Source organism: Ranitomeya variabilis, chromosome 4, assembly GCF_051348905.1.
Source record: "Ranitomeya variabilis isolate aRanVar5 chromosome 4, aRanVar5.hap1, whole genome shotgun sequence".
Classification (NCBI taxonomy): Eukaryota; Metazoa; Chordata; class Amphibia; order Anura; family Dendrobatidae; genus Ranitomeya; species Ranitomeya variabilis.
Window position 1 is genome coordinate 689,041,079 of NC_135235.1, and position 15,760 is coordinate 689,056,838.

General features: G+C 46.9%; 1 protein-coding gene across 1 annotated transcript in view; it reads right to left on the reverse strand.

Moving 5' to 3' along the window:
• LOC143767653 (uncharacterized) overlaps positions 1 to 15,760 on the reverse strand; it is a 39,216-nt gene that overhangs the window by 12,088 nt on the left and 11,368 nt on the right. Inside the window, exons 2-6 of the mRNA XM_077256107.1 lie at positions 15,392 to 15,541; positions 15,085 to 15,264; positions 14,888 to 15,011; positions 14,707 to 14,804; positions 14,419 to 14,509 (exon numbers count right to left, since the gene is read on the reverse strand). Coding sequence (XP_077112222.1) covers positions 14,419 to 14,509; positions 14,707 to 14,804; positions 14,888 to 15,011; positions 15,085 to 15,264; positions 15,392 to 15,469 — 571 coding nt within the window. The 5' untranslated portion in view covers positions 15,470 to 15,541. The remainder of the gene's footprint in view (positions 1 to 14,418; positions 14,510 to 14,706; positions 14,805 to 14,887; positions 15,012 to 15,084; positions 15,265 to 15,391; positions 15,542 to 15,760) is intronic.

The following is a 15,760-nucleotide window of genomic DNA, read 5'->3' on the forward strand; positions in this document are numbered from 1 at the left end:
TCACATGTCTAGGTTATGTTTTACCTAAGTGGTGAAAAAAAAATCCAAACTTTGCAAAAAAAAAAAAAAAAAATGCGCCATTTTCCGATACTCATAGCGTCTCCACTTTTCGTGATCTGGGGTCAGGTGAGGGCTTATATTTTGCGTGCCAGGCTGGCGTTTTTAATTATAGCATTTTGGTGCAGATACGTTCTTTTGATCTCCCGTTATTGCATTTTAATGCAATGTCGCGGCGACCAAAAAAACGTATTTCTGGCGTTTCGATTTTTTTTCTCATTACGCCATTTAGCGATCAGGTTAATGCTTTTTTTTTTATTGCTAGATCGGGCGATTCTGAACGCGGCGATACAGAATATGTGTAGGTTTGATTTTTTTTTTTATTGATTTATTTTGATTGGGGCGAAAGGGGGGGCGATTTAAACTTTTATGTTTTTTTTATTTTTTTCACATTTATTTTTACTTTTTTTTTTTTTTACTTTTGCCATGCTTCAATAGCCTCCATGGGAGGCTAGAAGCAGGCACAACCCGATCGGCTCTGCACATAACAGCGATCATCAGATCGCTGTTATGTAGCAGAAATACAGGTGTGCTGTGAGCGCCGACCACAGGGTGGCGCTCACAGCTACCGAAGATCAGTAACCATAGAGGTCTCAAGGACCTCTATGGTTACCTTCCTGACACATCGCCGACCCCCGATCATGTGACGGGGGTCGGCGATGCCGTTATTTCCGGCCGCACGGCCGGATGCGGTAGTTAAATGCAGCTGTCTGCGTTTGACAGCGGCATTTAACTAGCTAATAGGTGCGAGCAGATCGCGATTCTGCCCGCGCCTATTGCGGGCACATGTCAGCTGTTCATAACAGCTGACATGTCCCGGCTTTGATGCGGGCTCACTGCGGAGCCCTGCATCAAAGCAGGGGACCTGACGTCGGACGTATTATCCCGTCCGACGTCAGGAAGGGGTTAAATTTACCTTCCAGCACTTTTTCTTCTTTTTTGGTCATACTGAGGTGCACAAACAAATCCAGCAAGGCACATGTTGTGCCCTGCTTCTATTGTGATCCATGCACAAGTATAGCATTCTAATTCATATGTAGCTAGAGAAAAAAATTAAACAGCCAGCTGTATCCCACCTTGTAATTTAGTGCTGTGGTGAAATAGAACTGTCTGTAGACCTAAGTCACATAAATTTTTTTTATAATTTTTCCAGGTGCTAAATGTGAAACAGCCTGCTATATACCATGTTGTCATTTTGTGGCGGTGATATGAACCTGTGTGCAGACCTAAGGCACATTAAAAGAAAATTATAATTTGTCAGTTGCAAAAAGTTAGATGACCAACTGTAGCACACTTTGTCATTTTGTTTGGGTTGAAATAAAGCTTTAGAGGCCTGATCCAGAGGCCACAAACACATTCTTCTGTAACGTCATACAGTAAGGGACCTGACTCGAAACATATTTTGGTAGCATCTCGTGTGTTATAGAGGGCTGATACATAGGCCACAAACAAATTATTCTGAAATTAATGTTATATAGTAAGGGACCTGACTTGAGAAATATTTTTCTAGCATGTAGTGTGTTATAGAGGCCTGATCCAAGGTCAGGGTTGCTGAAAATCAGCTGTTTGGAGAGGTGGTGCAGAGTTTAAAATCTTATTTTTGCGTGTTAATACTGTGCTCATACCACACTATCTGAGCAACATGACTGGGAAAAAGCGAGGCCGTGGTGGAAGGGGAATTAGGCTTGTTGTTCAAAGTGTACATGGGGTAGGTGGTATTGTTGGTGAAAGCACTAGTGAAGCAACCTCACTTCTTATGCAAAGACAACTGACAACTTATGTAACTGGACAGGCTACACCACTACCTTTCTTTGGCAGCCGCACAGTGGTACCTTGTCGATGATGCCCAGAAAGAGCATGTACTCGAGTGGATGGCAAGTGCAGCTTCAAGTGGCCTCTCCTCCTCTTCCTCCACCTCAACATCACACCCAGTACAGTCTACAGATGTTGCACCCAAATTCCCCTTGCTTCCCCCTGCGTCCCAACTATCCAAACGTTCAACTGACTGTATGGAACCACAGATGATGAGTCTGAAGAGCTTTTTACACATTCTATGCCATGTTCATCAGAAGTGTACTCAAGAGCTTTGCAGAGTTAAGATGAGGAAATCTGCACCGATGCCCAAATTTTTTTAGCCTGGATCAGGGGCAGGAAGATGTATGGTCCCAACAGCATCCTGACCCTCCTCATCAGATGTTAACCCTGGGGGAAAGGTGACCCTGATGAGACTCAGATATCTGAGGCCTACGCAGACTGTACTGTGCTGTCAGAGCAAGAAGAGAGTGAGAGTGAGAGAAAAGAGTGACTCCAATGGCCAGGAATGTGATAACACAGATGATAGTGATGAGGTGTTAAGGTACCTTCACACGAAACGACTTTGTAACGATATCGCTAGCGATCCGTGACGTTGCAGCGTCCTGGCTAGCGATATCGTTTAGTTTGACACGCAGCAGCGATCAGGATCCTGCTGTGATGTTGCTGGTCGCTGAATAAAGTTCAGAACTTTATTTGGTCGTCCGATCGCCGTGTATCGTTGTGTTTGACAGCAAAAGCAACGATACCAGCGATGTTTTACACTGGTAACCAGGGTAAACATCGGGTTACCAAGCGCAGGGCCGCGCTTAGTAACCCGATGTTTACCCTGGTTACCAGCGTAAAAGTAAAAAAAAAACAAACAGTACATACTCACCTGCGCGTCCCCCAGCGTCTGCTTCCTGACACTTACTGAGCGCCGGCCCTAAAGTGAAAGTAAAAGCACAGCGGTGACGTCACCGCTGTGCTGTTAGGGCCGGAGCTCAGTCAGTGTCAGGAACCAGACGCTGGGGGACGCGCAGGTGAGTATGTACTGTTTGTTGTTTTTACTTTTACGCTGGTAACCAGGGTAAACATCGGGTTACTAAGCGCGGCCCTGCGCTTAGCAACCCGATGTTTACCCTGGTTACCCGGGGACCTCGGCATCGTTGGTCGCTGGAGAGCGGTCTGTGTGACAGCTCTCCAGCGATCAAACAGCGACGCTGCAGCGATCGGCATCGTTATCGCTGCAGCGTCGCTTCGTGTGAAGGTACCTTAAGATCCCAGTTGGTGTGGACATAGAGGCACACAGCTGAGTAAGTCATCTAAAGGGGAGGATGAGGAGGTTACGTTGTGCCATCCATCGCAGACACATAGTGATGCAACCACGACGAGCGATTGATCCTCAGCCACAGCTGTGCCTCTGACCAGCAGAGTCCGCAGCTCTCAGGGGTGGCAAGGGTTGCCTTGCCTGGGCCCTTTTTGACATTGCAAAGGATGAGCCAACTCATGTAATCTGCCAACTTTGCAAAAAACTGAGTTGAGGTAAAAACTGCAATAATTGTACTACTACATGTATGAACCTTCACATGCACAATCAACACGCTTTAGTGTGGGAAGTCCACTGCGCAAAAATGCAGACCGGCGGACAACAACCACCATCAGCCTCCCAATCAATCGCCACTGCTGCTTTTTCTTCCTCCTCTGTTACCGTGCCAACTATTGAGGTGCAGGTCTTTGACCGTAATACCTCGCGTTGTTTACCCGATCGAGTAACGCTGACCAAGAGGCATCCTTCAGCTGTAATGGAAGCGGACATGCCTGTAATTTTTGACCACTCTCAGAGAACGATCACACTAGCAGTTTCTCAATCCACACTAACATATTCGCCTGTACCTCTCTCACGGTCCAGCAGTTTGTCCGGTTCACCGTACTCCGCCCTCTCACATCACAGCAGCTAGCCCACTGTTTTGCAGTTGTGGTCATGGAAAAGATTGTTTTCTCCTACACATGACAAAGCTAAGAGGTTGAACTCCACCTTCTCAAATTTGTTGGCAACAGAAATGTTGCCTTTCCGCTTGAAGGACACCAAGGGTTTCCAAAAGCTGTTGGCCGTCAGAGTCCCCCAGTACCAATTACCCAGTCTCCATTATTTTTCAAAGGAAGCTGTGCCTGCGCTACACCAGCATGTAGCAGACATCATCACCCATTTCTTGACAAAATCATTGTCTGACAGGGTGCATTTCACCACAGACACTTGGACGAGTAAGCATGGCCAAGGGCATTACATGTCGCTGACTGGGCACTGGGTCACTCTAGTGGCTGTGGGGACAGGCGCTGCTCCACAAGTGTTGGAATCCCCATGGCTTTCAGGCCAAACCTCTACATTAAACACTTTCTCCACTGCTTCTGCCTTATCTATCTCCTCTAGGGCCTACACCTACACCCTCAATTTCTGCTTTCACAAGACACGAATTCCAACAGTGCACAGCGAACCCCCGCCACCCCCGTACTGCACAGCCAGGGTGCACCAAAATCAGGCAGTCTTAAAATTGATATGCCTTGCAGGTCGTAGTCATACAGCTGAAGAGTTGTGGACAGCTCTCCAGGCTGAGTTTGATCAATGGCTGTCTCCACTGGACCTGCATCCAGTGAAGGCCATCTCCGATAACGGTGCAAACCTGGTGGCGGCCCTACAAGGCAAGCTCACACACGTGCCTTGCATGGCTCATGTCCTCAACATAGTGGTACAGCGTTTTCTCAGTCACTATCCTGGCGGGGAAGACCTGCTCCAGAAAGCATGTAAGAAGTGTGCTAATTGCCACCATTCGCACCTCTCTGCTCATCGACTTGCATCGATACAGATGTCTTTATCCATGCCAGTTAACAGGTTGATATGCGATGTGCCGGCACGGATGGAATTCTACTCTGCACATGTTGCAGAGACTGTCAGCAGCGACGAGCCCTGATGCAGTATGCCATGTCGTATAGCCTGAGCCAACACAGTACGGAGGTGGCACCTATCATGATTACAGAGTGGGCACAGATTAAGGACCTTCTACACAGTTTCAAACTACTAAGATGGTTAGAGCTGACGACGACGTCATTAGCATCACTATTCCGGACATTTATATGCTGGAGCAGACATTGAATAGCCTGCGGGAAGAGATGGTGGTCCCATAAGAAGAGGAGGAAGAAGAGGAGGCTGTGGAAGGGACAACATTGTCTCAAAGTTCAAGACTGTTGTCACACAGGCGAGTGGCAAGGGAGGGTGGAGTACTACGGTCGAGGAGGGCTGGTGATGATGATAACAGGCAAACTGTTATCGAAGGTGCAAGATCCAAGGACCAAATAGAGGAGGAAGAGGTGATGGGCGAGCAACTGTCGGATGAAGAGGATAATCCTCACCTCTCTGTTGTTCGGAGTTGGTGGGAGGGTACGAAGGAAATGAACTTCATTGTTACACAGCCACCAACACAGCATGGGCTTGGACCTCATGGTAGAGCCTGACATATGAGTGCCTTCTTGCTGCACTATCTGCAACATGATCTCCGTAAGGTTATGATTAGGAATAATGCTGACTACTGGGTTGCCACTTTATTAGATCCACATTATAAAAAAAAAAAATTGGTGAAATGATTCCTGCCCTAGAAAGGGACCCTCGAATGCTGGAGTATCGAAACACACTTGTATACAACCTTAAGAGAGCTTTTCCCCAAGACAGCAGTGAAGCACACAGTTCACATTACAGCTGTAAACTTCCAACCTCCGGCCCGTCAATTCATCAAGACCCAACCATTAGCAGCAGCAGCGGTGGTTGAAGTGGAAGAAGCAATTTTTGACACTTTTTTTAGACCAACTCGTGCACCAGCACAACAGAGTCCAAGTCTTACACGTGGTGAATGGATGGAGAAAAGGATGCAGGAGTATCTAGAACTAAATATCAATACCATCTGGGAGGATTTGTACCCTTTCATGTTTTGGTCTTCCAAAATGGAGGAGTGGCCTGAGATCGCCTCACATGCCTTGGAGGTTTTATCGTGCCTGGCAGCCAGCATTCTCTCAGAACGTGTCTTCAGTGCTGCTGGTGGTGCCTGACGGATGAGCGTATCCGGCTGTCCCCTGAAAGTGTAGACCGCCTAACTTTCATTAAGATGAACAAGTCAGACTGTACAGAATAGGTGATATTGCATTCTTTTGTGTGATGCATTAATGTCACATAACTGCACACTGTGCTATCTTTAGTGTCACTTCTGTGACTGCTGCTGATGCTAACACAAATTTGTTGTAATGTGAACAGTCATGGTTGGTCTACATCTGCTGTAATGCTTAAATGGGAACACTTCTTGTTGAGTTGTAAAGAGGAAGGCCGAGCTGCGGGTACCTACACAGATTTATGGACTAGGGGCTCAGAGGGCAAAACCGGTGACCGTACGTTGCCGCCAGAAGCTGGACCGTAACTCTTTGGCATCCACCTGAGGACACCATGCCAGCCGTTGCCGGTACTCCAACTCCCATCAGACTGTTTGTGGAACAAGATCAGAAAAGACTACGATAAGTGCTGTTTAACTATCAGACTGTTGCATTAACTATTTACTGCTCTTTTTTCCTGTTTATTAACTCCCTGCGAGGAAATCATTTTGATTTCTCTGTTAAAAATTAAACAACATTGTTATACAGCATTGTTCTGCAATCCCTGCATTACTGCATTCCCGCACCTGCTTACAGAGTGTCCATCTGCTGGTTTAGGTGTTGTGAAAGACCTGTCAGTCCCTATTCTACAATTTCTACTGTGGTGAAATTGATTCCACTTTGGTGTTGTCTGCCAAGAATTATTGGAAATGTGAACACTCCTGGTTGGGTGTCCATCATGTAGCAATAGGTCTCCGAGAACATCAGGCTTCCACTTCCTTGCACTCAACTACCCGTGTTACTATCCTTAAATTTTTCTGACAATGGTAGTCTAGAAAACTTATATTTGTGTGGTATCAGGGCTTCCAGCAAAAGGGCCCTACACCGATCCCTCACCCACATCGTCTTACTGTGACGTCCATTGGAAAGTTGTAAATGCTGTCTCAGACCCCTCATGATACCTCATGCCTGGCTGATTACTACAGTTCCATGCTGAAATTTGTACTGTGGGTGAATTGAGGCCACTTTCCTGGTGTCTGTCCCTCATTGTATGTGTGTTGGCAGCATTTGGGGCCAGTCTAAGGTGTTGTGCATGCATTTGTTTTTGCCTCCCATTGACATGAATGGCGTTCAGCTATGATCGGCGAATATTAGCCAAATTAATTGGTGAATAAGTGCTCATTCGGCGAACGTGACCTGAACCGAATATAGAGATATTCCCTCTATTTCTAGTGCGCCCCATTTCAGGAGAGATTGTGCAGTAATCCCAGTCTCATAGGATTGAAAACAATGTAATTTATGACATGGAATGAATCCATGAAACCAGAGCTCGAGCCATGCCAACACATCTCCTGCATGCATGAATAAATGTACCGTATTTTCCGGCGTATAAGATGACTTTTTAACCCCTGAAAATCTTCTTAAAAGTCGGGGGTCGTCTTATACGCCGGGTATCGCCTTGTACGCCGGTGTATAGTGGGTGGGGGGGGAGTGGGCCTGATGACGACGAGGGGGCGTCTCACAGGAAAGTGAGTATCCCCCATTACCTCATTGTATCGCTGCAGCGTGGGGTCTCTGCTGGGAGCGGCGGCGGCGGCTGTGCTGTGGGGCGGCGGCTCCTCTTCTTCAGTGTGGGGCCTCTGTGCTGCTGGGCGGCAGCGGCTTATCTTCAGGCAGTCGGGGCTCCTCCGGTATCTCCTTAAAGCCCGGAGGCCCCGCTGGCAGCTCGGTACAATGCGGTGGCCTCCGGGAACATGGCCGCTGCTCAGATTCAGATCTCGTCCCTAGATCTCGGGAGACGAGATCTAAATCTGAGCAGCGGCCATTTTCCCGGAGGTCACCGCATAGCAGCAATGGAGCTGTCTCCGGGAAAATGGCCGCTGCTCAGATTTAGATCTCGTCTCCCGAGATCTAGGGACGAGATCTGAATCTGAGCAGCGGCCATGTTCCCGGAGGCCACCGCATTGTACCGAGCTACCAGCGGGGCCTCCGGGCTTTAAGGAGATACCGGAGGAGCCCCGACTGCCTGAAGATAAGCCGCCGCCGCCCAGCAGCACAGAGGCCCCACACTGAAGAAGAGGAGCCGCCGCCGCCCCACAGCACAGCCGCCGCCGCCGCTCCCAGCAGAGACCCCACGCTGCAGCGATACAATGAGGTAATGGGGGATACTCACTTTCCTGTGAGACGCCCCCTCGTCGTCATCAGGCCCACTCCCCCCCCCCAAAAGGCACAAAAGTCACGGCCCTATAAGACGACACGGTTTATAAGAAGACCCCCGACTTTTAAGAAGATTTTACATTTTAACTGGAAAAGTTGGGGGGTCGTCTTATACGCCCAGTCGTCTTATACGCCGGAAAATACGGTATATTACAGCCATTAGCCACACACAGCTTAGAGATATATCATGGCACAGGTGTAATGTTTTAATGTAGTTTATCACAATCCTGTTTGACTTTAGTTGGTTTTAAAAGAGGCTGAAAAGTCAGGATAAGGGAAACTCTGTTCTTATTGTACAGAAATTCCCACTTGGCCCTCACTGCATGTTGTCCATCATAAAAGTGAGGTTTGGCAAGAAAGACTGGACCTGGTCTTGTAGAGACCATATGAGCACATTCAGCAGCACAAAAGGGAGAGAAGGTAGAGTCATCCAATAAGATCTGATAGGCGTTTGTAGCTAAAAGAGCCACCTTGTGCTGCACTAATGCTGCATTCTGACAAGGTGGCTCTTTTAGTTCGGGTCCCTGGCACTGCTGCAATAATCGCTTTTGAAGTTTGTCCCTCATACCTGTGAAATCGTCCCGGGAGCAGATCTTTCCCCCCTAATCCAGACACCTCGTAGCTGTCAATCATGGCCTCTGAGCGCCCGGCGCCGCCTTCTCTTCCTTCACTAGCGTCCCCGGCGCCTGCGCTGTTCTTTTTTTTCGGCATGCGCAGTTGCGCTGCCCTTCGAACTTACAGCGCAGGCGCCGGGGACGCTAATGAAGGAAGAGGAGGCGGCGCCCGATGTGCAGAGGCCATGATTGACGGCTGCGAGGTGTCTGGATTCGGGGGGAAGACCTGCCCTCGGGACGATTTCACAGTTATGAGGGACAAACTTCAAAAGCGATTATTTCAGCAGTGCCAGGGACCCGAACTAAAAGAGCCACCTTCTCAGAATGCAGCATTAGTGCAGCACAAAGTGGCTCTTTTAGTTACAAACGCCTGGGGGGGTGACAGGTTCCCTTTAAGGAAAGCAGGTAAAGTGCGCCATTTTACTAAACCTATCCACTACAACCAAGATAAGCATTTTAGAGGATGAAGGAAGAGCCATAATGAAATCAATGGATCAATGAGTCCATAGACATTCAGGAATGGTTAATGGTAAAAGAGCCCCAGACGGATGAGTGTGCGGGGTCTTGGAACGCGCACAGACACAAAGTCAACTACATCCTTATATAACCTTGGCCACCAAAATGACGAGAAAGGGGGTCCAAGGTCACCTTACTACCTGGGTGACCAGTCAGACCTGAGTTATGATGTGCCTCCAAAGTTTTAAGACTCATATGTACAGGTACAAACAATTTCCCTAAAAAAACCAGCAGGGGCGTCCCCCTTGAGCCTTCAATACCTCGCCCTCAAGTTTAGAACACACTGCTGAGACGGACACTCCTTCTTGTAAAACAGGGACAGCATCTTCAGTACTCCCACCCCCAGGGAAACTCCGAGACAAAGCATCCGCTTTGAAGTTCCTAATCCAAGGACGGTAACTGACCACAAAATTAAACCTGGTGAAAAACAAAGACAATCTAGCTTGCCTCGTATTAATACGTTTAGCCGATTCAAAGTACATCAAGTTTTTGTGATCAGTAATGACTGTGACCGAGTGACCTGCCCACTCCAAAAAATTATGCCACTCTTCAAATGCCAATTTAATGGCCAAAAGTTCCCTATTTCCTACATTATCGTTTCTGCCAATGACAACTTTTTAGAGAAGAAAACACATAGATGCCATTTACCAGAGGACAACCCTTGAAACAATACAGCCCTGACCCCCACCTCCGAAGCATCAACCTCAACAATAAATGGTTGAGAAGCATCGGGGTGTATGAGTACTGGCACAGAGTAAAAACATCTCTTCAGAGAAAAAAATGCCTGCCAAGCGCAGTTCGACCACCTTGAGAAGTCCCTATCTTTCCTCATCATATCAGTGAGGGGTTTAACAATAGACTAGAAGTTTCGGATAATTTTCCTGACAACAGTATGCAAACCCAAAAAAGTGTAATGATTTCAGATCTTCAGGGAGGTTCCATTCCAGGACTGCTCAGACCTTATCATGGTCCATGCAGAAACCTGACACTAGGAAACCTAAGAACTGAAAGACTTGTACAGCGAATACACACTTCGCCAACTTGGCATACAGTTTTTTATCCTGGAGAACCTGTAACACCTGCCTGACTTTTTCCCGGGCGAAACTTGAGATTGGGTAAGTAGATCAAAATATCATCAAGCTACACTACTACAAATCTACCCATGAGTTTAAGGAAGAGGTCAATAACGAAATGTTGGAAAATGGCGGGAGCATTAGCCTAACTAAAAGGCATGACAAGGTTTTCATAATGTCCTTCTGCGGTGTTGAAAGCCGTCTTCCACTCATCCCCTTCTATAATCCTCATCAGATTATAGGATCCCCTGAGATCCAATTTGGGAACCATTTTGCCCCAGTAATCTGATTGAACAAATCAGGAATGAGTGGGAGGGGATATGGGTCCCGGCTAGTGGTCTGATTTAAGTCATGAAAATCTAAACAGGGGTGCAGGCCCCCCATCTTTCTTCTTGACTAAGAAAAACTCCTCTGCTGCAAGCGAAGATGAGGATCTAATATGACCCATGGCAGTGCTCTCAGAGATATAGTCTTTCACTGCCTGTCTCTCAAGACCTGACAGATTGTATAATTTGGTCTTGAGCAACTTTGCCCCAGGAAGCAAATTCACAGGACGATCATGCACACGATGAGGAGGCAGTTCTTGACACCCCTTTTCGGAGAACATGTCCTCAAAATCGCACAGAAAGATGGAATGTTCTTAGTGGAGACATTAGAGATAATAGTACCTAGGCAATTATTTTTGCAAAAAATCACTCCACTTAATCTCTCTGGCCTGCCAGTCTATGACCGGATTATGCTTAGTCAACCAGGGAAGACCCAGCACAATAAGAGTAGAGAGGCCTTCCCGAAGATAAAAAGAAAGGAGCTCCTTGTGAAGAGCGTCTACACGAAGGTTCACCTGATGCGCTATTTGCTTAAAGGGAACCTGTCACCCCCCCCAGTCATTTCAAACTAAAAGAGCCACCTTGTGCAGCAGTAATGCTGCATTCTGACAAGGTGGCTCTTTTAGTTCTGGGTGCTGTAACTACCGAAATAATCAGTTTTATTATTTGTCCGAAATACCTGCTCCTCAGTCAAGTGGGCCGGCGTTTCCCCCTGCTTCAGACAGCACACAGCTGTCACTCACATCTTCTTGGCGCCAGGCGCCACCTCCTCCTCACCGCTGTTTTCAAAAGTAGCCGGCGCCTGCGCTCTTATCCCCTGCCTGGTGCAGGCGCAGTGAGCGCTGGTCGTCTTTCCTCATATGCAGCCCAGTTGACTGCGCGGCTGCCCTGCTTGTGATTTCCAACCCCACAGTGACTTATGATTTATTCATATTGCAGGGCTGGGAATCACAGGCAGGGCGGCCGCGCAGGCAGTCAGCTGGGCTGCATATGAGGAAAGACGGCCAGCGCTCACTGCGCCTGCACCAGGCAGGGGATAAGAGCGCAGGCGCCAGCTACTTTTCAAAACAGCGGTGAGGAGGAGGCGGCGCCCGGCGCCAAGAAGATGTTAGTGACAGCTGTGTGCTGTCTGAAGCAGGGGGGAAACGCCGGCCCACTTGACTAAGGAGCAGGTATTTCGGACAAATAATAAAACTGATTATTTCGGTAGTTACAGCACCCAGAACTAAAAGAGCCACCTTATCAGAATGCAGCATTACTGCTGCACAAGGTGGCTCTTTTAGTTTGAAACGACTGTGGGGGGGTGACAGGTTCCCTTTAAAGCTTCCCCGACCAAGAGATGCAGAGTCTATAGCAAATATGGGAATGGACTTTGCCTGCTTACTACAGGAGAGATCATGGATCTGAGCAAATCACGCATCTACCATATTGGCTCCTGTCCCACTATACAGTAGGACAGATATTGTCTCAGTTTTTGTACCTATAACCACTTACGCAGGTAGGATAAACTGAGACACACCTGCAGAGGAGATATATACGTCAAGGTTGTAATTCTCTACACATCTTGGGGTCAGAAGTTTTCCGACGGATACTGTTTCGGTATAGACGGACAAATCCTAATGAAATTACCCTTTTTCCACAATAAAAGCACAGGCCCTGTTTTATGGCAACCTGCAAGTGACCCACTATCTGCATAGATTCTTTAAAGCACACCGGGAGAACTTAAGTTTTGGGAAGTACCACAGATCTATCCCTGAGGCGTCTATCCATAAATATAGCAAGAGTCATGGTGGCCTCCAATGATGCTGGCGTTTCGTACTGCACCGATGCATCATTTAATGGTTCAGACAGACCCTGACAAAACTGATTACTAAGGGCATTAAATTCAATAGGGAAAAGCAGTGAGAAATGTAAATCCATACGCGTACCATACAGATGTCATACGGATACATATGTGAGAGAAAATCGCATCATCGCATTGCACACGCATTATACACCATACGGAGAAGATTTGTGCTACTCTCGGCCGAGAGAATCGGACCAATTTTTCATACGTTAAGTGTGACACCGGCCTAAAGGCGATGAGATTTGGGCCACCAGCCTTACTGTTCTCCTGTTATACTCTAAGCTGTCCCCTCCCACTACCCAGGAGGCCTGGACAGAATGCTAGTGTATAAACACGTAAGACAAACAGGGATAACAAAAGCAACTAACCTACAAAAACACTCAACAAAGGTAGAGAGGTACTGTATATACTCGAGTATAAGCTGAGATTTTCAGCCCATTTGTTTAGGCTGAAAGTGCCCCTCTCGGCTTATACTCGAGTCATTGTAAGTAGGGGAGGGGGAGCGGCGGAGTCTGTGACATACTCACCTGCTCCTGGTGAGGTCCCTGCATCCCCGATGGTCTCCGGGTGCTGGCAGCTCTTCCTGTGTTGAGCGGTCACATGGTACCACTCAACACAGTAATGAAAATGGACGCGACTCCACTCCCATAGGGGTGGAGCCGCATATTCATTACTGTAATGAGCGGTACCAGAGACCGCTCAGAGAAGCTGCCAGCGCCCGGAGACCATCTGTCAGAAAGAAGCAGGGACCGCGCCGGGAGCAGGGGAGTATAATGGAGAGGGTGAGCATTGCGCGATATTCACCTGTCCCCGTTCCACCGCCGGGCGCCGCTCCGTCTTCCGCATCCTCGGGCTATGACGCTCAGGTCAGAGGGCTCGATGACGTGTTTAGTGTGCGCGCCGACCTCTGCCTGAACAGTCACTGCAGAGGACGTGGAAGACAGAGAGGCGCCCCCGGCAGTGGAGCAACGAGAGGTGAGTATGTCTTTTTTTTTAAATCTCAGCAACAGCACATAGGGCAAATGTTTCTATGGAGCATCTTATGGGGCAATAATCAACCTTTATGCAGCATTATATGGGGCACATTTTCTATGGAGCATCTTATGGGGCCATTATTAACCTTTGTGCAGAATTATATGGGGCATATTTTCTTATGGAGCATTTTATTGGGCCCATCATGAACTGTATGGAGCATTATATTCAATATGGATATTCAAAAACACTTAACCTACTGATGTCTCAATTAATTTTACTTTTATTGATACCTATTTTTATTTTTGACATTTACAGGTAGCTGCTGCATTTTCCACCCTAGGCTTATACTCGAGTCTCTAAGTTTTCCCAGTTTTTTGTGGCAAAATTAGGGGTCTCCGCTTATACTCGGATCGGCTTATACTTGAGTATATACGGTATATAAGGAAGGGTAGGAAAGTACAAGTCAAATTGGAACAGGACAATGAGGAAAGCATACACCCAAAACATCATGCAACAATCTCCAGCAGCAACAAAGATCTCAGTACAGCTACTCCAAGGACCTAAAAAGGGCAGAGATGATCAGGCCAGATCAGAAGCCGCTGAAATGGAGGTGCATGTTTCTGACCAGTATTGAACAGGTCGTTATCCTTTTCAGCACAAAATGAAACAAAATCTATTTAATAAGGCACACAAACACACAGGGTAAATGGAAGATCTGCGATTCACAATACATAGTGACCTTCTCATCCCAGATCTCCTTGGAGGACGTGACACATTCGTGACAGATAAGGTAAAACTACACCACCGATAAAGCAGCCACCATCGGTGACAGAGTAGAATCTGTGACTCTGTATTTCGTGGTTAATACTCACCTGGCTGGTTATCTGAAGTAATCTCCTCTTTACACCTCTCATCACCCCTCACATATGTCTCTGTAGTACTAATATGGGTCAGATCTTTACCCTGAAATAAATATTGTAAAAGTCACAGACAGATGGAGAAGTCACATCTATGATCAGCTCTAATCCTGCCATCTCCACCAATCTCATTACACAAGTATAAAACATATAATACTGGTGGATAAAACAAGAAAGAGCACAAGACCTTCACAGCATCTACACATCATAGGGGAGATCTCATGACACCTTCTCTCCATCTACCTGATGATCCTGAGGAACATTGGGATCTTCTTGTTTACAGTCCTGTGGAAGAAGTGGATGGGGACATCTCTCTGGTGTTGTCCTCTTACTGGATAGATCTGGAGGAAACACATACAGTAACTGAATTTATTCTTTACATACAGATAATTGTAGGCCTTGTTTATTTAGTCCTGTCTAATACCTGGTGATGTGAGAGGCTGGGGAACCTCCATCATGGAGTCCTTGTATAGATATTTGTGCTCTTCTAAATACTCCCACTCCTCCATGGAGAAATATATGGCAGCATCCTGACATCTTATAGGAACCTGACACATACAATGATACCATTATCACCTGATCCCTTCATGGCATTACTGTACAATGTCCCAGCATGATCACCTCTCCAGTCAGCAGCTCAATCATCTTGTAGGTGAGTTCTAGTATCTTTTGGTCATTGATGTCCTCATGTATCAAGAGGTGAGGTGGAGGTCCTGTGTTTGGGTTCAGAGGTTTTTCCCATCCCTCAGACACAGGGTCCTGACAGCGCTCACTAGAGGTCTTCTTCACTACTGTGTAATCCTGGTAATGGAGACACATTAATAAATCTCACTACAGATATTTCCAGAGTCCTCACCTCTCCAGTTCTGTTCATCTGTTATTCCCATAGATAAGAATGATGTAATGTGACGTCACCAGAATCTCTCACCTCTCCAGTAAGCCGGAAGAGGATCTCTAGGGTGAGGTGTAATATCCTCTCCGCCATCTTGTCTCTGTCCATATTCATCCTTGATGGGTAAATCAGGAAAATTCTCTTCTATAGAAGATCTTCACTGAGAGGATCCGATATTGTAGAGACCTGAATGAGAAGATGAGCCGATCTAACATCATAAAAATCCTGTGTAATAATACAATTACTGGAGATAATAAGGGAAACATATAACGATATTTATTATTTTACAGTATTTTGTTTTCTTCTTTACATCTACTAATAAAACCTATGTTCTGCCTTCTTCCACGTGTGGGGCTATGTGGATTCCAGCATACAGCTAAACCTCCTTCACATCCCAAATAAATA